General features: G+C 39.3%; 2 protein-coding genes across 7 annotated transcripts in view; one reads left to right on the plus strand and one right to left on the minus strand.

Annotated features, from left to right (window-relative positions):
* The window catches only part of pomk (protein O-mannose kinase), an 8,619-nt gene extending 2,790 nt beyond the window's left edge, over window positions 1-5,829 (minus strand). The window contains exons 1-2 of one of the 2 annotated variants that reach the window (XM_061980657.2): window positions 5,645-5,829; window positions 2,716-2,991 (exon numbers count right to left, since the gene is read on the minus strand). In XM_061980657.2, coding sequence (XP_061836641.1) covers window positions 2,716-2,985 — 270 coding nt within the window. In that variant the 5' untranslated portion in view covers window positions 2,986-2,991; window positions 5,645-5,829. Of the gene's footprint in view, window positions 1-2,715; window positions 2,992-5,640 lie in introns of both variants that reach the window. The other variant, XM_061980656.2, reaches the window with a different exon arrangement.
* Window positions 1-24,297, plus strand: part of pam (peptidylglycine alpha-amidating monooxygenase) — a 109,886-nt gene that overhangs the window by 7,673 nt on the left and 77,916 nt on the right. For 3 of the 5 annotated variants that reach the window (XM_061980633.1, XM_061980636.1, XM_061980637.1), the window contains exons 1-7: window positions 6,031-6,297; window positions 6,736-6,880; window positions 17,648-17,770; window positions 17,842-17,950; window positions 21,353-21,476; window positions 22,749-22,806; window positions 23,507-23,594. In XM_061980633.1, coding sequence (XP_061836617.1) covers window positions 17,862-17,950; window positions 21,353-21,476; window positions 22,749-22,806; window positions 23,507-23,594 — 359 coding nt within the window. In that variant the 5' untranslated portion in view covers window positions 6,031-6,297; window positions 6,736-6,880; window positions 17,648-17,770; window positions 17,842-17,861. Of the gene's footprint in view, window positions 1-6,030; window positions 6,298-6,735; window positions 6,881-17,647; window positions 17,771-17,841; window positions 17,951-21,352; window positions 21,477-22,748; window positions 22,807-23,506; window positions 23,595-24,297 lie in introns of those variants that run through there. The other 2 variants (XM_061980634.1, XM_061980635.1) reach the window with 2 other exon arrangements.

Consider the following 24,297-nt stretch of genomic DNA (forward strand, 5'->3'; position numbering starts at 1 on the left):
TCCCGGAAAAATCGGGAGGGTTGGCAAGTATGACCCCACCGTGCTCCCATGACCAGACTAACATTATTGTTACATTAAGAGTGTGTTGCGTGTCATTTAATGAGCTTGATGTTTTCTCTATCAAAGTCTACATTCACATTGACCAGAGTGAATGATAATTCACTGATAATTGTCAAATTCCCCAACTCAAATATGGTGAAAAGTACAGAAACGTTGAACAGTTGGACATGTGCATTCAAAAGGTAAGATAAAGTCAAATTGAGTTACTTGTAAAAGGTTTAAGCGCATTTCATAATCATCCTGAAATTTTAGACCAATGCCAATTATCGCAAAGTTTCTGTGGTAGGATTTTACAGGTTGGTGTATGTACTACATTGTTTTGAGTCGTTTTAATATCTCCGTGGACAGTAATATTTCTTGGTACAATCCTATGTGGACTGATTACAGTTTGAAAACTGTTTCTAAAACGAAAAGGTTTTGTTTCGTTTGTACAGGGCCTCAGATGACTTGAGGTTGACCTATATAGTGTAAGAATAGCTTCACAGTTGATGCGCTCGTGGTAGCATCTAGAACAGGGTTGCCCATTACGTCGATCGCAAGCTACCGGTCGATTGCGGAGGGTGTGTCAGTTGACCGCCAGCCAGGCATGAAAAAAATAGACCCTAAAATTAGCGATCATCAATCTTCACTAAGACTTCACTTTCGTCACTTGATTGACATTCACGGCACCCGGGGGTCTTGTGAGATGACGCTGGCTGCTGCGACCTCATAATTAAGAAAAAAATACAGAGGAGGGCGAGAAACACTTCTTATTTCAACATCTCGCACCGTACCTGCTGTTAAAACTCTAAAGACCGACTGCACAGTTCCAGTTTTCACAATAAAAGCCCTGCTTCATCCTGCCTGCGCTAACAAACTAAGAATCTCAGAAAGCTAGCACACATAAGCTCGCAAGCTACGGAGTTTTCCGTCAAAGTATTTTTTGTAAAGCCGGACAAAGAAGATGCCTAAAACCAACCACTTTCATGTGGTGTTGGACAGAAAGGAGGAGTTTTTTCTCCTCCATTTGAAAATGCGGACGTTATCAGCACTGTCTAATTCCAATCAATGCAAGTCATCAGAATGAGGTAATACTAAGGGTGTAACGGTACGTGTATTTGTATTGAACCGTTTCGGTACGGGGGTTTCGGTTCGGTTCGGAGGTGTACCGAACGAGTTTCCAAATGGATATATTAAGTAGCGTACCGCACGTTGTGTAAACAATGCACACAGAGGCACAACACACGGCATGCTAGCAGCGACCGGGCTACGACAACAAAGCGAAAGCGGTTTGCCGACATTGTTCAGCAGCGGTATGGTATGCTTCTGGCAACACGTCAATCAATCAATCAATCAATCAATCTTTATTTATATAGCCCTAAATCACAAGTGTCTCAAAGGGCTGCACAAGCCACAACGACATCCTCGGTACAAAGCCCACGTCAAACATGCTAACCCATTTGAAGCGTCACCACCCCCAAGTGAACATCGCTTCAACGACGAGAAAGACGAGCGTCGTGCAAACACCAAATTCAAGCAGCCTCTCCTCGGCGAGTCAGGCAGGGCTAAAGCAATAACAAATGTTTTTATAGCAGCAGATTTAAGACCACATTGCATTAAAAACTAGATTTTGACCCACTTCTTCTTTCTGCAGACAATGTGGATAAACTGATTTTTCTGGCAAAAAACATGAAGATTGAGTGAAAGTCACCAGGGTTAAAGACTGGGGGGGAAAAGAAAAATTAATCTGAGGCTGAGTTGACTTGAAACTGTTTAATGTTGCACTTTTTATATGTAGAAGAAAAGTTTTGTCATTTTATTTAATCTGAGCAACAACTTCAGGCAGTTTAATGTTGATTAACGTGGACCCCGACTTAAACAAGTTGAAAAACGTATTCGGGCGTTACCATTTAGTGGTCAATTGTACGGAATATGTACTGTACTGTGCAATCTACTAATAAAAGTCTCAATCAATCATTCAAAAAAATCACTTTATATGTAGAAAGGTTTTGTTAAGAAACCATTCTGAGCCTTATCTTATTTAGTTTTTATTTTATATATGTTGACCACATTAACCCTGGCAATGGACCCTATGTGTATATGTATGTTATTATTATCCTTAGCATTCATGACTGCCTGCTGTTGCACTGATCGGCCTAGTGGTGGCTCATATCCATCACACACAGAGCTATTTGTATTTTTGGGCAGAATTATTATAGTGTTCCCAATGTTAAAAGGATAAAGCCATTGTTTACAAATTTGGTAAATAATAACCAAAATATTTATATTTTGTTGTTTTCTTACTGTACCGAAAATTAACCGAACCGTGACCTCTAAACCGAGGTACGTACCGAACCGAATTTTTTGTGTACCGTTACACCCTTAGGTAATACACCAACTTATATTCTTGTCTTCATGAAAGAAAGGAATCCATATGTGTTAAACATGCTTAGATAATCATTAAACACCTTTAACTTGTTAACAAAAATATCTCATAAATAAATAAATATAAATTATATATATATGAATGAGGTAGATCCCCTCGACTTGGTCAATTGAAAAGTAGCTTGCCTGCGGAAAAAGTGTGGGCACCCCTGTTCTAGAAGGTAATAACACACTGGATTCATTTGGAATTTGGAATAAAATAGTTAACAGACCAAAATACGTTTCAAATACCTTTTTTACTGCTCCTTGGCCAATGAGCTTCAACTTGTAAACTTCTGTTTCTATCAGGGAACATTGGAGCCAGGGGGTACAGTTCTTCATTGTTGTCATTTTAAAGTGTTGAGCCGCGCAGCCGACATGCACGGTCACCTGTTGGCCATCGGACTGGTACACAGAGTCCAAATACAGGTAGATCAAGATGTTGCTGAGGAGTAAAGCTGCAAGGCAAATTGCCAGCATCGGAGCAGTGCGGGAGATTGCAGTGCTACTTCGACGAGCCATGTTGCACTGTAACAGGAAAACAAAAGTGGGAGACAAAATTATATTTGTTACAGAACGTTGTTTGTCACGTGCATTCTTTACAACAACAAACAGGAGCAATGTCGCTTTACACTCAAATGCCAACCGATTCAATGAGATCTGAAGGTCCCAGCAGGACCACATCATCTGCAAAAAACAGAGACTTAATCCAGCAGCCACCAAAGCGTATCCCCTCAATGCCCTGGTCGCACCAAGAAATTATGTCCATAAAAGTTAGGAACCCAATCGGTGACAGCGTGCAGCCTGCATATACAGTACAGGCCAAAAGTTTGGAGACACCTTCTCATTCAATGCGTTTTCGTTATTTTCATGACTATTTACATTGTAGATTGTCACTGAAGGCATCAAATCTATGAATGAACACATGTGGAGTTATGTACTTAACAAAAAACCTAAAATGGTTTTCACTTCAGAGGTGTGCTTGAAGTTCATCAAGAGATTGCCAAGAGTGTGCAAAGCAGTAATCACAGCAAAGGGTAACTATTTTGAAGATATTTGAGTAGCCTAGTGGTTAGAGTGTCCGCCCTGAGATCGGTACGTTGTGAGTTCAAACCCCGGCCGAGTCATACTAAAGACTATAAAAATGGGACCCATTACCTCCCTGCTTGGCACTCAGCATTAAGGGTTGGAATTGGGGGTTAAATCACCAAAATGATTCCCGGGCGCGGCCACCGCTGCTGCTCCCTGCTTCCCTCACCTCCCAGGGGGTGATCAAATGCAGAGAATAATTTCGCCACACCTAGTGTGTGTGTGACAATCATTGGCACTTTAACTTAATATATTTGAATATATATATATATATATAATATAATATTCTACTTTCTTCAAGATATTTGAATATATAAATAATAATATTATTCTAGTTTCCTCAAAATAGCCACCCTTTGCTCTGATTACTGCTTTGCACACTCTTGGCATTCTCTCGATGAGCTTCAAGCACACCTGTGAAGTGAAAACCGTTTGAGATGACTACCTCTTGAAGCTCATCGAGAGAGTGTGCAAAGCAGTAATCAGAGCAAAGGGCAGGGCCGGCCCGTGGCATAGGCCGTATAGGCAAATGTTAAGGGCGCCGTCCATCAGGGGGCGCCACGCCAGTGCCACAAATGTTGGAGAAAAAAAAAAAAAAAAAAAAAAAAAAAAAAGTTGGTATTATTATTTCTAAATACAAAAAATAATCCCACGTTAATTAAAATGCAAAGTAAAGCCTATTTAATAGAAATATTATTTGTTACAACATTACGCCCCCCCCCCTCTCCCCCGCACGGTGCGCCCCCTCCCTTCCCGTATCATGACTCTTTTTGGACGTCACCACATCAAAAAATCAACACAAGATGTCAAAACGGCCAAAACTGTCAGGTGCCCAGGGAAGAAAAAAGAGAAAAGAAGAGGAGTAGAAACGAGAAAAGACAGAGTTAGCAGGTAGGTAACGTTAGCCTACATGAAATTATTTGTCTGTTACAGAATGTGATAGTAACCTAGGCTTTTTAGCATTAAGCTAATGTTACATGATTCGGCAATTGCTAATCAATAAATAGCTAGTTCTGTTTTAACGTCGGGTTAATATTGTGGAGGGGGCTAAATTGTTATGGAAAATAATAATGTAACGTTAGGTAATTACAGTACTCACCTTACATTCCTCAGGGACATTTGTATTAGATCTTTTAAGCAGGTGTTTTTTTGTTTACATTGTTATTGCCTTCTGGTTAGCTAATGTTTGCCCTGCAGGTAATAGTCACTTGTCCACCCCTTTATATATTAGGTATAGTTGTAAGTAAAAAAAAAAAAGGTCAAAGACAAAGCTATTCGGTTTCTTGTGAGTATATACACTTCACTGCCGATGTGGGGGGGCGCCACCTAAAATCTTGCCTAGGGCGCCAGATTGGTTAGGGCCGGGCCTGGCAAAGGGTAGCTATTTTGAAGAAACTAGAACATAAAACATGTTTTCAGTTATTTCACCTTTTTTTGTAAAGTACATAAGCGTACAGAAGGGAGGTAGCGGAACTGGTGGCATGGTGTCAGGATAATAATCTCTCCTTGAACACAGACAAGACCAAGGAGATGATTATTGACCCACGGAGAAGGAGTGCACAGTACGCACCTCTGTACATAGGGGGGGACAAAGGTGGACAGGGTGAAAACCTTTAAATTCCTCGGGACCCACATCAGCGAGGACCTCACCTGGGATCACAACACCCAACAAACAATAAAGAAAGCCCAGCAGCATATGACAATAAACAATCTTGAATCTTAACTCCACATGTGTTCATTCATAGTTTTGATGCCTTCAGTGACGATCTACAATGTAAATAGTCATGAAAATAAAGAATGAGGAGGTGTGTCCAAACTTTTGGCCTGTACTGTACATGTGTAATTTTCAGGTTTCACAATCATTCCTCCAAACTTATTTCAAGATGGGGAGACTAGACAAGGGCAGAAAACAACACACTGAATTTTAAGACACAGGAATTAACTCAAGTTATTAGTAGAGAGCTGCACACGTCTAATTCTGCCAGGAGAGACAGAAAACGTATATAAATAATGACGCAGGCACAAGAAAGCAAGTTGTTTTTTTAAAAAAAGAAGTACAATTCAAGTGAGGTAGGTGGCATCATTTACCTACAATCCAGCCCTCTCACATTTCCTCGGCGACCATGGTCACAAAAGTCCGAACAGAAACGAAAACTATGTATTTATATATGTCCAAGCGGGGATATACAATAACGTTAAATGACCCTCCATAAACAGTTAAATGTTGTATGTGGAGAGTCCGCGTGGATTTTGACCAGAAATGAACCACCGGAAACTAACAATCCCTTCCTGATAGACCGACGCAATAAAAGCGTCTACGTGCGGTCCGTCACATATGGCATTGCGTGACTACAGCCTCCTTGCCCACTTACTAACAACATTTTACAAAATTAAATAAGACAAATATTATCTTTTATACTGTCTATATTTCCTTTGTTTTTTATTGTGCTAATTTTAATCGCTGAAATTTTAATTCATTTGTGATGACACAAACATTAATATAGGGAGTTTTGCAGCAGTCATAATCCAGCAAATAAAATAATCGTGGACGCGTTAAATACCACAAAGTGGTCACGCAGACAACCCCAGAAAAAAAAGAGGATCGCGTAAGGATATTTTACTTTTATTTTGAAAACGCAAGAACCAGGAAGGAAGTGTTTTTGTGACTGACAAGATAGTCCATAAACACAACAGGAGGAGCAGTCCTAATACGTAGATAGGAGGACGCACAGCTACATCCAACAGGTAATAAATATACAAACCATTTTTATAAAACACATTTAAAGTATTACGTAAAACCTAACCTAACATAAACCTGTACATTTGTTTAGTAACCTTATAAATGATACCTCCAAATCAAGCTGATTCGACCAGTGTAACGTTGACCCTGTCAAATACTATTCAACCATACCGTCAATTTATTACGCTTTGAGTGATTAGTAATCTATTTTAGGATCACATTTTAGTTACCTGTGCATAGTCTTTCTGATACATTTCTGGTTATTTATGCACTGGGGTAATTTGAATTTTTTAAAGAAATTAAACCAATTATTTTTCTATCCGACTGGTTAGGTTGCTTGTAAGTGGCGTTTTAAACGGTTTCGTGGGTTTGCCTAATGCTACCGTTTTTGTGGGTGGAGTACGTGCTGTGGTCCATTGTCAGACTCAGCCCTGTTTCCATAGTTTCCTCCCGTCGTCTTCCATTGGACTGTGACGTCAGAGCATCACTGTGCAGTTCACACGCCCCCTCTCACTGTCACTGAGTCCTGGGATGAGTCACTGAGGGAGTCATAGGGATCTATACTATCACCATCGTCCTAATTACACGGTAAGGCTCACGTCACAGCTGACGATTAAAACTAAGTAAACACATATTTGTTTGCGTTAGTCAGTGATAAGAAGACACAATTACTTGCACTGTTGCATTTGAGGACTGTTGTTGACGTGTTCAGGTTGGCAATGATGCTAAAAAAAAAAGAGCATCAGACTCTGTGTGCCTCTGTCGGGGTGTTCATTGGTTACAAGTAGAGATGTCCGATAATGGCTTTTTTGCCGGTATCCGATATTCCGATATTGTCCAACTCTTAATTATCAATACCGATATCAACCGATACCGATATATATATAGTATTGGAATTAACACATTATTATGCTTAATTTTGTTGTGATGCCCCGCTGGATGCATTAAACAATGTAACAAGGTTTTCCAAAATAAATCAACTCAAGTTATGGAAAAAAGTGCCAACATGGCACTGCCATATTTATTATTGAAGTCACAACGTGCATTATTTTTTTAAACATGCCTCAAAACAACAGCTTGGAATGTGAGACATGCTCTCCCTGAAATAATCCTGATACCCACTACAACTACGGGAAACACTGTACTTTGACTTTCACAAAGTGTTTCTTTTTTTTTTAATCATGCCTCAAAACAACATCTACAAAAACAATGAAGGCACACACCTTCAGTCCAAAGTATACTATAAACTGGGCTCAATCTGCCCTGTTCTTAACGTAGTCGTATGAGTAACAAAAATGTGCAAATAAAAACAAGAAAGGCACAAAAATAAAAAACTGTTTCAGTCTTGACTAGTAGATAACACAGCCATCCTTTAAAGTGCATGAACATTGATGAAACTGCTTCAGTCTAGACTAGTAGAAAACACAGCCATCCTTAAAGTGCATGAACATTGATGAAACTGCTTCAGTCTTGACTAGTAGATAACACAGCCATCCTTTAAAGTGCATGAACATTGATGAAACGGCTTCAGTCTAGACTAGTAGAAAACACAGCCATCCTTTAAAGTGCATGAACATTGATGAAACTGCTTCAGTCTTGACTAGTAGATAACACAGCCATCCTTTAAAGTGCATGAACATTGATGAAACTGCTTCAGTCTAGACTAGTAGAAAACACAGCCATCCTTTAAAGTGCTTGGGGAAAAAAGGCACAAAACATAAATAAAACAGCTTCACTCAGTCCAGACTACTAGTCTATTTGTGCAACAGATGAAGCTCAAAGAGTGGGCTGATTCTTTTTCTCCTTGTCATCACATGTGAGAGGTAGATTTTTCTGAATGAAAACAAGTATCTGCAAGGGGTTCTGGGTATTTGTTCTGTTGTGTTTATGTTGTGTTACGGTGCAGATGTTTTCCCGATATGTGTTTGTCATTCTTGTTTTGGTGTGGGTTCACAGTGTGGCGCACATTTGTAACAGTGTTAAAGTTGTTTATACGGCCACCCTCAGTGTGACCTGTATGGCTGTTGACCAAGTATGCTTGCGTTCGCTAGTGCGTGTGTCAAGCCGTAGATAGTATGTGACTGGGCCAGTACGCAAAGGCAGCGCCTTCAAGGATTAATTGGCGCTCTGTACATCTTCCTGCGTCCGTGTACACAGCGGCGTTTTATAAAGTAAAAAATGTTACTTTTGGAAACCGATACCGATAATTTCCGATATTACTTTTTAAAGCATTTATCAGCCGATAATATCGGCGGTCCGATATTATCGGACATCCCTACTTACAAGACATTACTTGCACAATATAATCTTCAAGCATTTGTTTCAAGTGGTTCAGTCTGCAATATTATTTTGAAATATGCAAAACATTTTCAAAAAGTACTTTTACTGAAATCTTTTAAGTTTTGTTTTAAAAAAAACACTCAAACCACACATTCAAAAATTATTTCCTTTGAAGAACAAACATTATTCGCTTTGCTTCCATCAGTCTACCCCAGGGCAGCTGTGACTACAAATGTAGCTTACCACCACCAGGTGTGAATGAATGATGGGTTCTCACTTCTCTGTGAGCGCTTTGAGTATCTAATAATAGAAAAGCGCTATATAAAATCTAATCCATTACAAAATCTAATCCATTATTGTAGATAAGAACACTGTTTGATGTAGTGCTGTCCCGATACCAATATTTTGGTACCGGTACCAAAATTATTTCGGTGCTTTTCGGTACTTATTGATACTTTTCTATATAAAGGGGACCACAAAAAATGGCATAATTGGCTTTATTTTAACAAAAAATCGTACAGTACATTAAACATATGTTTCTTATTGCAAGTTTGTCCTTAAATGAAATAGTGAACATACAAGACAACTTGTCTTTTATTAGTAAGTAAACAAACAAAGGCTCCTAATTATTCTGCTGACGTATGCAGTAACATCCCATCCATCCATTTTCTACCGCTTGTCCCGTTCGGGGTCGCGGGGTGTGCTGGAGCCTATCTCAGCTGCATTCGGGCGGAAGGCAGGGTACACCCTGGACAAGTCGCAAGCTCATCACAGGGCCAACACAGATAGACAGACAACATTCACACTCACATTCACACACTTGGGCCAATTTAGTGTTGCCAATCAACCTATCTCCAGGTGCATGTTTTTGGAGGTGGGAGGAAGCCGGAGTACCCGGAGGGAAACCACGCAGAACATGCAAACTCCACACAGAAAGATCCCGAGCGCAGGGTCGAACCAAGGATCTTCGTATTGTGAGGGAGACGCAGTAACCCCTGTGTCACCGTGCTGCCCATGCAGTAACATATTGTGTCATTTTGCATTCTATTATTTTGTTAAAATTATTAAGGACAAGTGGTAGAAAATTAATTACGGTACTTTTAAGAGGCGGTTTAGTACCGAATATGATTCTTTAGTATCGCGGTACTATACTAATACCGGTATTCCGTACAACCCTAGGTTAATGTACCTAAAATATGAATTAAATGTGCATATGAAAGCAACACAAACATTATAAACAAAGTAATATGTCAGAAACATCCATCCATCCATCCATTTTCTATTGCTTATTCCCTTTGGGGTCGCAGGGGGCGCTGGAGCCTATCTCAGCTACAATCGGGCGGAAGGCGGGGTACACCCTGGACAAGTCGCCACCTCATCGCAGGGCCAACACAGATAGACAGACAACATTCACACTCACATTCACACACTAGGGCCAATTTAGTGTTGCCAATCAACTTATCCCCAGGTGCATGTCTTTGGAGGTGGGAGGAAGCCGGAGTACCCGGAGGGAACCCACGCAGTCACGGGGAGAACATGCAAACTCCACACAGAAAGATCCCGAGCCCGGGATTGAACCCAAGACTACTCAGGACCTTCGTACTGTGAGGCAGATGCACTAACCCCTCTGCCACCGTGAAGCCTATGTCAGAAACAAAATAATATAATTAAAAATAAATATATATTTTTGAACACCATGCCACAAGCTTGGAAGTGTTGAATAGTAAGCAGTTTAAAAAAAATAGTAATTAAATAACAGCAGTTGTTTCCATTGTGTCGTTTTCCTATCTAAGTGATTTGGGCCAGTGACAATGAAACTAAAAAAATGTTTTTCACGCGACCTCGAGAAGGACACGCGGTAGAGAATGGATGGAACTGTATGTTGAATGTCTGGGTGGGGGTCCTGCTGTGGAAGAATTTGAGACATGTATGCCTTTCAGAGATCAAATTTAGTTCACCTTAAACATTCATATTTTGCACAATGAATAGTGTGTTGTAGCACAAGCATAGGATACAGTGTACAACTTGTTGTATATAAAATACATCATTACATTGTTTTTATCAGCAGTATAACGCTAGAGTAAGCAAAAAAGGGTTAGTGAAGTTTGGGTGTACATGTAGTGCCATTTGTTTTGCCAAAATAGGAGCTGGCATGCTGTATTTAACTCTTTCAACTGCTTTTGCTGTGATAAATAGTGACATACACACAGTTTGACCACCAAGAAAACACATGAGTTTGTTTTCCGGGGTTTTATTTACCAAAATACTTAATTATAAGTCACAGACAGCACGCAGACGTGCAATTTTTTCAGAAATGATTACTGTTACGATATATACCGAATGGTGCTAATATGATTTTTTTTAGTTAAAGAATATAATTTAGGTACTCCAGCTTCAACTAATAATGAGGGAGACAATGATCTAATGTTTAAAAAAGCCCATATTATATATACCATATTTTTTGGACTATAAGTCGCAGTTTTTTTCATAGTTTGGCCGGGGGTGCGACTTATACTCAGGAGTGACTTATGTGTGAAATTATTCACATATTACCGTAAAATATCAAATAATATTATTTAGCTCATTCACGTAAGAGACTAGACGTATAAGATTTCATGGGATTTAGCGATTAGGAGTGACAGATTGTTTGGTAAACGTATAGCATGTTCTATATGTTATAGTTATTTGAATGACTCTTACCATAATATGTTACATTAACATACCAGGCACGTTCTCAGTTGGTTATTTATGCCTCATATAATGTACACTTATTCAGCCTGTTGTTCACTATTCTTTATTTATTTTAAATTACCTTTCAAATGTCTATTCTTGGTGTTGGATTTTATCAAATAGACTTCCCCAAAAAATGCGACTTATACTCCAGTGCGACTTATATATGTTTTTTTCATTCTTTATTATGCATTTTTGGCAGGTGCAACTTATACTCCGATGCGACTTGTACTCCAAAAATTACGGTAATGGGCTGTTTTCAGACATTTTTGTTAATGGTATTTGTATACAGATATTAATAATATTACGTCCATCTCGCATAGTGTGTCTCAAATAATTTCGATCACATCTATAAATTGATATAGTGGGGATTTTTATATTATTTACTTGGTGTTGCGATAGATTTAACGCTTTGCAATTTGTGACCTCAGTAGAATGCATGTCTACCTCTGGCACATCACTGGAGACAAAACATTATGGGAGTCATGTATTATTCTACGAGAAATGCTACATGTGCAGGAATTTTAGTTCTACCTTAACTGACTCCTCACCCGGTCTAACGGGCTGTAATTGCCTGTGTCCGAGCGTGCTCTAGTGTAGTTAGTTAAGTGTGACTCAAACCGTTATCTATTTACTAGGAAGAGTGATGGCGCTTTCCCGGTTAGAGTGAAGCCCGGCCATCCTCATCAAGCCCGGTTTGCCCAAAAAAGAGGGCCAATTATCTATCAAAGTTAGTCCCTGTTCTCTACAAAAACTAGTCAGCCACCTGTTAAGCGAGACTAATCTGCTATATCTCTCATCATTGCTTCTCACAGGTAGGGGGCCCAAGACAATTACTTGATGCGGAGCCATATTTCTGGCGAGATTACAAGTCCTAGTTATGTTACTCTTTGTTATCTCTGATTGTCTCATCCGAGTGTCATTGGAGCCGACGTGTACAACTATGTTCGAGTAGAGTGGTGCGATTAGCCTGTCGTACGTGTTTACTAGCCCTGTTGCAAGTCAGCTCACCATGATTAGCTTCAATGTCGGGTGATCGGGCCCAGGAAATACACTTAATTGTAGCTGGTTTACTAAACTGTATGTTCCGGGTGATGCAGTCCTTTACAACTAAGGTGTGGTGGATGGTAGACTGTTGTGTAGGACTAGCAAAAGGACTAAATCTAAACTAAATTTGTGACACTTTTGTGTCATAACCAGCTCACCATAGCTTGTAGGCTGTTTAGGGCTGCGACAACCTGGAGTCGCTAGCTCGATACAGCTAACGCTAGCAAATGTGTCCACAGCGTCTAAAGTTACGAAGATACTCTGCTCTAACTTTCGGACACGGCCCTCTAGCAGAGCCAACCTATCCATGAGAAGGGTGCATGAGGAACAGGAAGCCATACCTAGTCATTTATTTCACCAAGTCCAGTTCTTGCTGTCTTTGGAGCGGGAGGGTTTGGGGGGGGGTCTCGCATTTGACATCATGTCATTCCACCCTCCTTGACCGACTAGCCTCCATTAGTATATCTAACACACCCCTAGCCTGTTTCCACTTTTGTCTTTTTGGCCATACTCAGTTCATCCAGTTGAAATCATTCTCATCCCATTCAGCCCTCCTTTCCCTCTGGTGTACTCCAGGGCTCTGTCCTCGGCCCTATACTTTTCATCATCTACCTGCCACGTCTTGGTCAGGTTTTTCCCAGTTCTAATTTTCCTCCAAACCCTCTTCCCCATTTCCTCCGTCCTCCCTTTGTGCCTGTGTACAAGAAATAAAATCCTGGTTCATTAGCAATTTTCTTCAAATGAACAGCGATAAAACAGAGGTAGTCCTCATTGGCTATAAGGCCATACTCTCAAAGCACCCCCGTTTCAACATCACCATAAACTACCTTGGTCTCCCCATCCCCCCATGTTAAGAGTATGGATGTCGTCCTCGACAGCGCCCTGTCATTTCACACCTACATCAACAACATTTTCCAATCCACCTTTTCCCCTCTCTACATCATCAACCGCCTACGCCAGGGGTCCCCAAACTTTTTGACCCGGGGGCCGCATTGGGTTAAAATAATGTGGCCGGGGGGCAGGCTATTTATATATATATATATATATATATATATATATATATATATATATATATATATATATATATATATATATTGTTATCTGACCAGTCTTCCTCTCAGGGAATTAAAGTCACTGGTCAATCCCAAGTTCTTTCAGATGACATATTTGTTGAGTAAGAAGGACCATCAAGACAGAATAGGAATATTATCAAGTTTGACTAAAGCTTTAGGAGACCAGTCCTGTAGTCCGTTAATAGCGGCATCTAGAAGCGGTCTGAAAGCCAAACGGAAAGAGACAACTTATTGAATACGAAAACAGCCCCCACCCTGCCCAGAAAGGAATACAGCCTCATTGTTCTAATACTGATAAGGTAAAAAGGGAGTATGCTATACTCCCACATTCCAACCCCTTCAAGATAAAGCACAGAGTTTACTTGCAGACATAAGATACAAGCAAAAAGGGGACACATGGGAAAATATTAGCTGCTTTAAACATGACTATGAATAAAGAAAGAACTCTTAAAAATATATGCATTCTCCACACACACACACACATATATATATATATATATATATATATATATATATATATATATATATATATATATATATACACACACATATACACACACATATACACACACATATATATATATATATATATATATATTTATATATATATATATATATATATATATATATATATATATATATATATATATATATATATATATATAGTCAAGGTTTCTGTGGTTTATCCGTTATACAGTGCTCAATACCGGAGTACAGCGGAATGTAGTTAGGTCAGGAAAAAACACATAGGCTATTTCATTCCTACTAGCCTGTTTTGCAGGTTTCCCTGCTCTTGAAATTCCCCGCTCTTCAAATCCCTGAAGAGCAGGGAAACCTGCGAAACAGGCTAGTAGGGATGAAATAGCCTCTGTGTTTTTTCCTGACCTAACGTATATTTCGCTCTACATCGGTATTGAAACCACAGAAACCTCGACTATATTTTTGCTCCAATATATAACTTGTTGAGCACTCTAGGACAACCCGTTATGGAAAAGATCAACATCGGCTACTCCACCAAGAACATACCATTACCAATAAGGAAAGAATACCAGCAGAAACTAATTGAACATCCCCTGAAGAGCAGGGAAACCTGCGAAACAGTCTAGTAGGGATGAAATAGCTTCTGTCTTTTTTCCTGACCTAACATATATTTATATATACATATGTATGTATGTATGTATGTATATATAATATACATGGTAATTGTAGATGCGGACAGACTCACCGCATTCAGAGCATCTTTCTTGTCCGGACACACGATTTTGCCATTTTTTTCTCTCGCGCACTAATTGACTGAAAGAGTACGCACTTGACGTCACATTATCAATGGGAACATGCATTTTTAGACAATATGATTGGCCTGAGCGGCTAGGAGACCCCAAGAGTAACAAGTAGTAGAAAATAGATTGATGAATGGGCAAGAAAGGACAGATTAAAAAATAAGAATAAAAAAAATAAAATAAAATTTCAGGCCAGATTTTGGACGCTGGCGGGCCGTATCCGGGGACCACTGGCCTACGCCCTTCACTCACTCCAAATAGTGCTGCAATCCTAGTTCATTCTTTGTCCCTTCCCGTGTGGATTTTTGCAACTTCTTACTCTTCGGTCTCCACTGGCTTCCTATTATCAAACACCACATCAACTACACGATCCTCCTCCATACATTCAAGGCTATAAACAACCTCGCCCCTCCATACCTGTATGATCTTCTACACATCAACATTCCTTTCCTTCTCCGCCAACCTGACCGTCCCCTCAGCCCGCTGGTCCACCATGGGGTTAAGAGCCTTTAGCCACTCTGCACCTGCCTCTGGAACTCCCTCGCCCCCGACATTAGGGACATTGACTCTTATCATCATTTTTCAAACTTAACCTCAAAGGCACAAATGCAAATATATACTAATAAATTGAAATTCCAGCTGTGTTACAATATAATTAGATTAATATAATAACAATGTCAATAATGAATATTTTTGTATTCATAAAACAATATTTTTACACAATTTAACAACTGGGACACTTCCTCAACTCGCGTGCCTTCTTGGCGATGTCAGTGTTGCGTTTTGTCAGATGCTCATTGATGTTTGTTCCTTTAGTATGACGCGCTGCTTCAAGCAAAGCCACTTTGTTGTTTTTGTTGGTGAACTTTAGGATGATGACGGTTGTGGCGTTAGGCCTGCTCGACATTCCGAATGCATGTTTTGATGTTTTTGACATACACATTTATCCCCTTTAATTGCAGAAAGTTGGCCACCAGTTGCACTTTTGAAGCAGTAGCATCTTGTCCTCCTCTTCTGTTATCAGCTACTCCACCATTAAGCATGCATGTTATTTGAAAGCCAGTCATAATTGCTTACGCGGACAGAGTATTTTACTTCCTGAATCTGACACATCATTTGAGAAGTAGTGTGATCCCTCTTATCATTTTCCTTCTCAAAACATTCACTTTCTCCTCTAGTCAAATCACTTTTCCTGTCAGTCCATCCATTTGTTTAAGTCGCGTTGCAGTATAATCACAAAGTGTTGCAGCATCCTTCCTCACTTTCTTTTTTCAATTCCTGTCCTTCCTCCCAGTAAGTGGCATTTCTAATGTTGCTATAGCTTGGTTAATATGCAGGTCATGGCATGTAAATGGAGAGTTGCGAATGACTCGGCCCCGCTGGTGTCCGTTCAAGGACAAGTCACAGGTGGAGAAAATCCTCAGTGCTGAACTCTGTAGAATTTGCACCTGGCTCGCTGACAACAAGCTATCCATTCACTTAGGTAAAACGGAATCCATCCTGTTTGGGTCCCACATCAACCTTAAGAAAGTCAGTGATTTCACTATAAAAGTGGGTGACATTGTTATCGCCAGGAAGGATGAGGTCACCTACCTAGGTTCCATTCTAGAGGCTAATCTTTCCTGTGATAAAATGGCAACCAAGGTAATCAAAAAGGTCAACCAACGAACGAGATTTCTTTATAGAATCTCCTCTCTGGTCAACAAAAGCACCATGAAGATTCTGGCGGGAACTCTCGTTCAACCCTTTTTCGATTACGCATGCACCTCCTGGTACCCTAGCACCTCCAAAACCCTCAAATCTAGACTCCAAACATCCCAGAACAAGCTAGTCAGATTACTTCTAAACCTCCACCCCAGATCACACCTCACTCCTACCCACTTCTCCAAAGTGGGCTGGCTCAGGGTGGAGGACAGAGTAAAACAACTTGCACTGAGCCTTGTCTATAAAATCCGCTACACCTCCCTGATACCGAAGTACATGTCAAACTACTTCCTTTACGTAAATGACCGCCATAACCACAACACCAGGGGGAGCTCCACTAACCACGTTAAACCCAGATTCCGATCTAACAAAGGTCTTAACTCATTCTCTTTCTATGCCACATCAATGTGGAATGCCCTCCCAACAGGTGTAAAAGAAAGGACATCTCTATCCTCCTTCAAAACCGCACTAAAAGAACACCTCCAGGCAACTTCAACCCTAAACTAACACCCTCCCTTCCTCATCATACCTCCTCGGATTGTAAATAATCAAATGTAAACAATGAAATGTAGTCACTTTTTCTTATAATTTCTGATCTCTCTCTCTGTGTCCAATACTTGCTGTACATATGTACCAAGTCAGACCTACACTGTTCCAATGTCAATTTCTCTGATGATGCAATTGTTGATGACTGAAGTGTTGATTCCAACCAAACTTAAGCCCCCCCCTCCATATCCCACACCCCGGATTGTAAATAATGTAAATAATTCAATTTATATACTGTGATGATTATCTTGTGTGATGACTGTATTATGAAAATAGTATATATCTGTATCATGAATCAATTTAAGTGGACCCCGACTTAAACAAGTTGAAAAACTTATTCGGGTGTTACCATTTAGTGGTCAATTGTATGGAATATGTACTTCACTGTGCAATCTACTATTAAAAGTTTCAATCAATCAAAAAAAAAGTTGTTGGCGGGTTTTAGATGTTTTTTAGAGATGACTCCCTATTACCTAGTTGCCTCTTGCTAATAGTTTTTAACTATCTGGAATATGCAGAAAAAAGAAAGATGTGTGTTCTTGTCTCACATAAGGATTGTGAATGATTGGCCAATTCCCCAGAAAAAGTGCAGCTCACTTTTAAATGCACTTCATTAAAATTCCTCTCATGTCAATGATGACTGTGTGTAAATGTCTGACCTCAAATGTAAAATTGGCACTTTGCTTTGTTGGCAGTTGTTCCAGACTTGCTATTGGTAGAGCCCCAGTCAACATTTGAACATGCCAACGGAGTGAAGCCCCCTCTCAAAAACAACTTTCATCCGTGGGCTCTTAAACCAAACTGGGCAAGCAAAGCAGGTGTGGTAGACTCTGTCTCTTACAGTTTCACCCACAGGTCAGGGACAATAACGTCTGTTCCCTCTTTGCAGGTGTTTGAACCACTTCCACAATGGGCCATCCTCCAATTTATATGATACTCTTCGCAATCTTTTATCACAGTCATGGCCTGGAAACAAACCTACTTTACAGGTCCAAAAGGTAGGAAACAAATTGTTGTTCCAGATATCTTTTTATTTCTTTCTACCGATCACCCTTGTTTGTGAATGAGTGTTTTATAGCCATATAGTCTGTTTCCATGGACATTAAAGGTGCCATATGTAGTATTGTGGCCAGAAATGGTACTGCAATCACGGTCAACATTCTGTAGTCCCCTCCCACTCTTCATGACTGAGGTTACCAGATACGAATCCGAATCTTACTCTAAGGAACTTCAAATGGCAATCGATGAGTCCTACGCTGTAGGTTTCTCTTGTTTATGCTTCTTGCAAGATGGTTTGCTAAGTAGTTATGACACATTTTACCTATGTCGATTAGCCAAATGTATTTAAAGTTCCGCAGCAATATGTTCGTCGGGAGTCGGGACGGATTGTTGGCATTACCCTGCTAAAATGTCTAGTTTGACCGTACGGACCACCATCGAAATAATTATATATTAATAATATATAATATATTATATATCGCATAGGCCTACTTTGATGGCAAGCAAAGGCCAACAGTAAAATTACCGCCGCATTTCGTTCAGCATAGGAGTAGGAAGTAGCAGAGCTTAATTCTTAAAATCCAAAAACATTTTCTAACACAATTGTTTGTTCACTTCTTGTTTCAATCTGTAACACAAACACATTGATACATAAATAAATACATGAGTAAATAAATAATAACTAAGATTCTCATAAATAAACAGTTAAATATGTTGTGATTTACGAAATTAGATGAATGAGATTCAATTTTTTTCCAATAAAATTCAGATTGTTTATCACTTTGCAGACTCTCTGAGTTCAAAGTAAATTGTTGTTTAAACTGGATCACATTAGCATATTGTTTGACTTCTTCGCTTAATCCATTCCATAATTGAATTCTACATACTGATAGCCAAAAGTTATAAGTATTGTACGTGCATACAAATGCTTTAAATAATTGTTTTCCCTCAGGTTATATTTTTCCTCTTCCTCTTTCCTGAGTTTATTAACATAATATACATTTAAAAAAAAAAAGGAAAACGATTTTGTGACGATAAATATCAATGTAATCATTGGAGTATCGACTAGATACGCTCTTGTACTTGTTATCATTACAGTGGATGTCAGGTGTAGATCCATCCACCCATGGCATTTGTTTACATTGAGGAGGGCTAACTTGTTGTTAGCGGTGAGCTATTGTATCCTCCTACAGTGTGTAGTGAAGCATGTTTAGCTATTCCTCATCCTGCAGAGATGATACTTGTAAGAACATTACTTTATTTGTCGCCATGGAGGCGAGGATTAGTGATTGAGAAGTAGCTAAAACATTGCCGACTGCGAATGAACGTTAGCCGCGAGCTAGCCAGCCATGTTTTTAAGCACCTCTTGTGTTATAGCTACACCTTCATCGTTAGTTTTTAAGCCAAAATGCGGCTATTCTTCTTTTTCTGTCTACACACTGTGTTTGCTTGTATGTACTCCGTGATTGTGCGCTGCCGAACATGCTCCTCTGCACGTAAAATGTAAAAATCAATGTCACGACGTGATAATTAAAAATTAAAATAACAGAGCCTTTACTTTTTGGAGGCGGTATAGTACCGTTTATGATTCATTAGTATCGCGGTACTTTACTAGTATCGTTTACCGTACAACCCTTGTATATACAGTATGTATGAATATATGTTTGTGTATATGTATGTTTGAATATATGTATATGTATCAGTGACGTGCGGTCACTGGAGGCAGGTGAGGCAGGGCCTCCCTCACCTGCCATCATGGAAAGAAAAAAAATTTAAAAAGAAAAAAAATCTATTAAATTGTTATATGTATTCAGTGATTATACTATAAAGTTATTTTCCATTTAACTTCACCAGTTTTAGATTATTTTTATTCAAAATCGCTGAATTTTCACATTTGCCGTTCAAATACTGAGAAGAGACGGTGCGGTGATCAGCAGCCAGTTGAGGCACGTCACTCAGTTGTGCCTCAACATGGATTGCGGACTCGGCTAACTGCTGGCCTGCTGTGCAGTGAGACAGTATTGCTATATGAATAATATTATACATTTCCAAAGTTTAGTTAGCTGAGGTATATAATGTACAGTGTATTTTGTCAACAACTGTATGTGTGTAAAGTATTTATTGTGCTGAGCGATCATAAAACTGCTGCGAAGACGCACTGTGTGAGGCTCGCGTAACCCCGCCTCCTGGTGCCGGTTAATGCACCCCCCGCCGCAGAACGCACCCCCCGACTGGAGCGCCACACCAACCAAAGCCCACACCCAAACCCTCCACGTGCAAGACCGAATGCACCCAAAAAAAGTCACTTAACAAGAAGCCAAAAAGTGCAAAAACAACAATGCTCGCGCCGGAGGAGCGTGAACGACTGCAGGGACACAACATTAGGTACACCTGCAGACTGCAGCACGGATTTCATATTTCATTCATTCACAACTCCTCCAACACGAACACCAATGTTCCCGCACTTATAAGTAAAGGTAAGACCATAATAACGTTTTTTTAATTAAATGTGATCTTTTTGTGTGCTACAGTTTGTATGTGTAAAGTTAAAGTTAAGTTAAAGTACCAATGATTGTCACACACACACTAGGTGTGGTGAAATTTGTCCTCTGCATTTGACCCATCCCCTTGATCACCCCCTGGGAGGTGAGGGGAGCAGTGGGCAGCAGCGGCGCCACGCCCGGGAATAATTTTTGGTGATTTAACCCCCAATTCCAACCCTTGATGCTGAGTGCCAAGCAGGGAAGAATGCTGGTATGAGCTTTTAAATATAACCCGTTAACTGCTGCCAATCAAATGATGAATAAGATACTCTTTAGGGTTCATATGTTTGTAAATCTGACTGTGATGAAGTCAGTGCCTCACCAGCCATGAACCTCACCGCACGTCACTGATATGTATGTATGTATACATGTATATGTACGTATGTATATGTATATATACATACATAAATAAATAAATAAATATGTATACATATTTATATATATATACATGTATATATGTATGTGTATATAATCTATGTGTGTATATATACATATGTATGTATATACTGTATATCTTTGTATGGATTTATGTATACATATGTAAACGTTTGTATATACTGTATGTGTGCAAATATATATGTATGCACAGTATATATATATATATATAAAACTCATCCAACAAAAACACTGTCTGCAGCCGTGTGATCTTCCAGCAGGCTATTCAAAGATGTACTGTAAATGTAAAATATACCTAACTCTAGGTAGAAGTAAAGGGCTTGAATCAGAAAACTTGGTGTTTTTCAAGGGTCGATTTCATTGATCAAACCATTGCCATTACCCTGCACCAATTCTTTATAATTATAGTAATCAGTTGTTATTTACCGCTATGTAAATATTTGTTTGTTGTTTCTTGCTAAGGATTCAGGAAAGTGCCGGATCAGATCCCAGTGCCTGTTTTTCAAGGACAGATCAACCACAAGTCTTAACAAACACTCCCAACTTTTCTATGGATCTTCGGATGCCCGGCGTCATCCCAGCTGAGGTAGGTCTTTTATTTTAAAACATAACGGTATAGACAGTACCTCTACCATGATGCTTTACCGCCTCAAAAAGGTATAAAGAGTCCAATATTTGTATTATTGGTCCCATAATAGAGGTTAAATTCTGCTTAAAAACATTAAATAAAGGTTATAAATTAATTTGTATTCAAGCAAATAAGTTTTGCGACAAAGCTTGTAATTTATAATACTCATATCAAGAGGTGGGTAGTAACGCGCTACATTTACTCCGTTCTATTTACTTAAGTAACCTTTTGAAAAAAATTTACTTGTCAGAGTAGTTTTAATGTAACATACTGTACATTTCTACTTTTATTTTTGTGAAGAAGAAATGCTACTTTCACCACGTTACATTAAGTTTAATTCCGATCGTTAGTTTTATTTACAACATAGTTATTTATAATCTATTGATTAAGACTTGCAAAGACAAATTCATTTTGTCAGGAAGCTTTCTTCCAGCAGGCATGTCACATGACTCCATAAACAAGCTTGCCCGCCAATCTTGAACAAAACTAGTAGGTTTCTTCATGTGACCATTTTAGTCATATATTATTCAACTTTTGAAAAAAATGCTTAATTTCAGCTAGATTAATAACACACAATAAGCCTAAATTTCCCCAAAGGAATGAACAAAGTTGTATAGAGCCAACAGAATGTACTAAAAACAACTACAGTACAGTAGTTTTATATAGTGATTAAATACAAAATGTATCTTGGAAAATAGACCATGGGCCGCAGAGGTCTTGGTTTCATGTTGGTGTTGGATATTTTCCTCCGGAGCGACATTGGTAGTTCATCTTCATTGTGCCCGTACTTCTGTGTCATGGTGCGGGTAGCTTCAGTAAGAAGTGTCGCTCTAAACAATGGTCGTCAACCCTTGGGGGAACAGACTTCTAAAGTGTCTTCTTCCAGCTGCTTATTCGTCGCACATACAACCAGCACCTTCTCAACGTTTCCTTGAATAAAAGTAATTTTTTGCCGTTTTGCGGGCGCCAAAGCTAACTCCTCCAGCTTCCAATCTGGCGACTAGTATTGCTAGGCTTGGACTTCCTCGCAAAGTCGTCCGCCCGTCGGTCAAACAATCGAGACTTTTTATATTTTTGTAAGGAGTTCAAATACTTTTTTATCTTATTGTATTCAGGAACTATACATAACATACAACTGGAGTAATAGCAGCTAATTATATGTATTACATGTCAATGCAATAATTATCACTCACTATTCAATCCAATAATTGTATTCTCTTGTCATTTTAGTCGGACACTTACCTATGCATGGCATTTCGTGTGCCAATTAGTCAAGCTGCATATGTAGGTGAGTACAATTGTTTTTAAAATTTAATTTAATATTTCATTGCAAATGTTAACTAAAAGCCATTGTACTTTTGTTATAAACACATGTGTATGGTAGAAGCAAATCAATTTAGATAGTGCAGTGAAAAATTAGTCCCTCAACACACAAGGCAGAGAACTGAGGTCATCCTGCCACACTTATGGAATAGGTTTATGGCAAGGTTAACTGAGTATACAATAGCTTGTAGGGTTTCAGTCAGCCAACCTTGAAGCTATTAGTACAAGAGCTGCATTTTTAAGGATATTTTAGTGAAACACATTTAGCAAATTCCTATTTTACTCTTTTGTAATGATATTAAGGAGCTGGTGGATCTTGTACACCTTCCACACCTCCACATTACTCAGGTGCTCAATTATGTTAAGGTCTGGAGAACTCATTAATTTATTATTCTAACTCTATGTTTAATTCTTGTATCCTGTTTAGTTAGGCTGTCTACAGTAAATATTATTGTTTGCATGAGAACAGATAGCAAAATGTTCAGTTCCCTCGTGATCAATGTTCTTTTGCATGTGGAAAATGGAAGAGATTTAAGAAAAAAAAATTTTTTTTCCAAAGAAAATCATGTTAAAAAATATATAAATTACTATAGAAAGTGCACAATACCTTTTATCAAACTTTCATATTACAGTGTATTATCTAACCTAGTGCCTTTCCTCCACAGTGGATTTCATGCCTCAGGCTACTATGAACACGGTCCATCACATGCTGTTATTTGGCTGCAAGACCCCCGTCTCCACCACCAACTACTGGTAATCTCTAATGTGTTTGTTTTTTGTGTGTTCATTATAGTATTGTAGTACAGTTGTACTCTGCTTACGAGTTCAATGGGTTTTATGACGGAGCTCATAACCCAAAATATTCGTATCTCAAATCAACGTTCCCCATTGCAATTAATTGAAGTTTCATTATTTTGTTCTGGGCACCTCAAAAATTCACACTTTTAACATAACATGTAGCATACTTTCAAATATAAAAAATTAACTTTTGGACAAAAATATGTGTGAAATATGCTTTCGCTGGAGTAGGACCCCAACGCACAGAAGAAGAAATAAATAATAATAACAAAAGGCGCACTCAAAAAGGAGTGAGGGAAAACAACTAAGGATTCACACAAAATGCGTGGAGAAACAGAAATTGCACACAAAAGGTGCGAAGAGGAAACAGTTAACACTACACGGCAATTAGCTAAGAGACAGTTTGTATACTGTGAGTTGAGTATTTGTAAACCGAGGTACCACTGTATTAATAGATCTGGCGGGCAGACCGCTCTTGTTAATGGGAACGGCGTGGCTCAGTTGGTAGAGCGGCCGTGCCAGCAACCTGAGGGTTTCTGGTTCGATTCCCCAGCTTCCGACATCATAGTCACGTCCATTGAGAAAGACAGTTCACCCTTGGTCCTGATGGGTCGTGGTTAGGGCCTTGCATGGCAGCTCCCACCATCAGTGTGTGAAT

The sequence above is a fragment of the Nerophis lumbriciformis genome, linkage group LG20 (genome assembly GCF_033978685.3).
Source record: "Nerophis lumbriciformis linkage group LG20, RoL_Nlum_v2.1, whole genome shotgun sequence".
Classification (NCBI taxonomy): Eukaryota; Metazoa; Chordata; class Actinopteri; order Syngnathiformes; family Syngnathidae; genus Nerophis; species Nerophis lumbriciformis.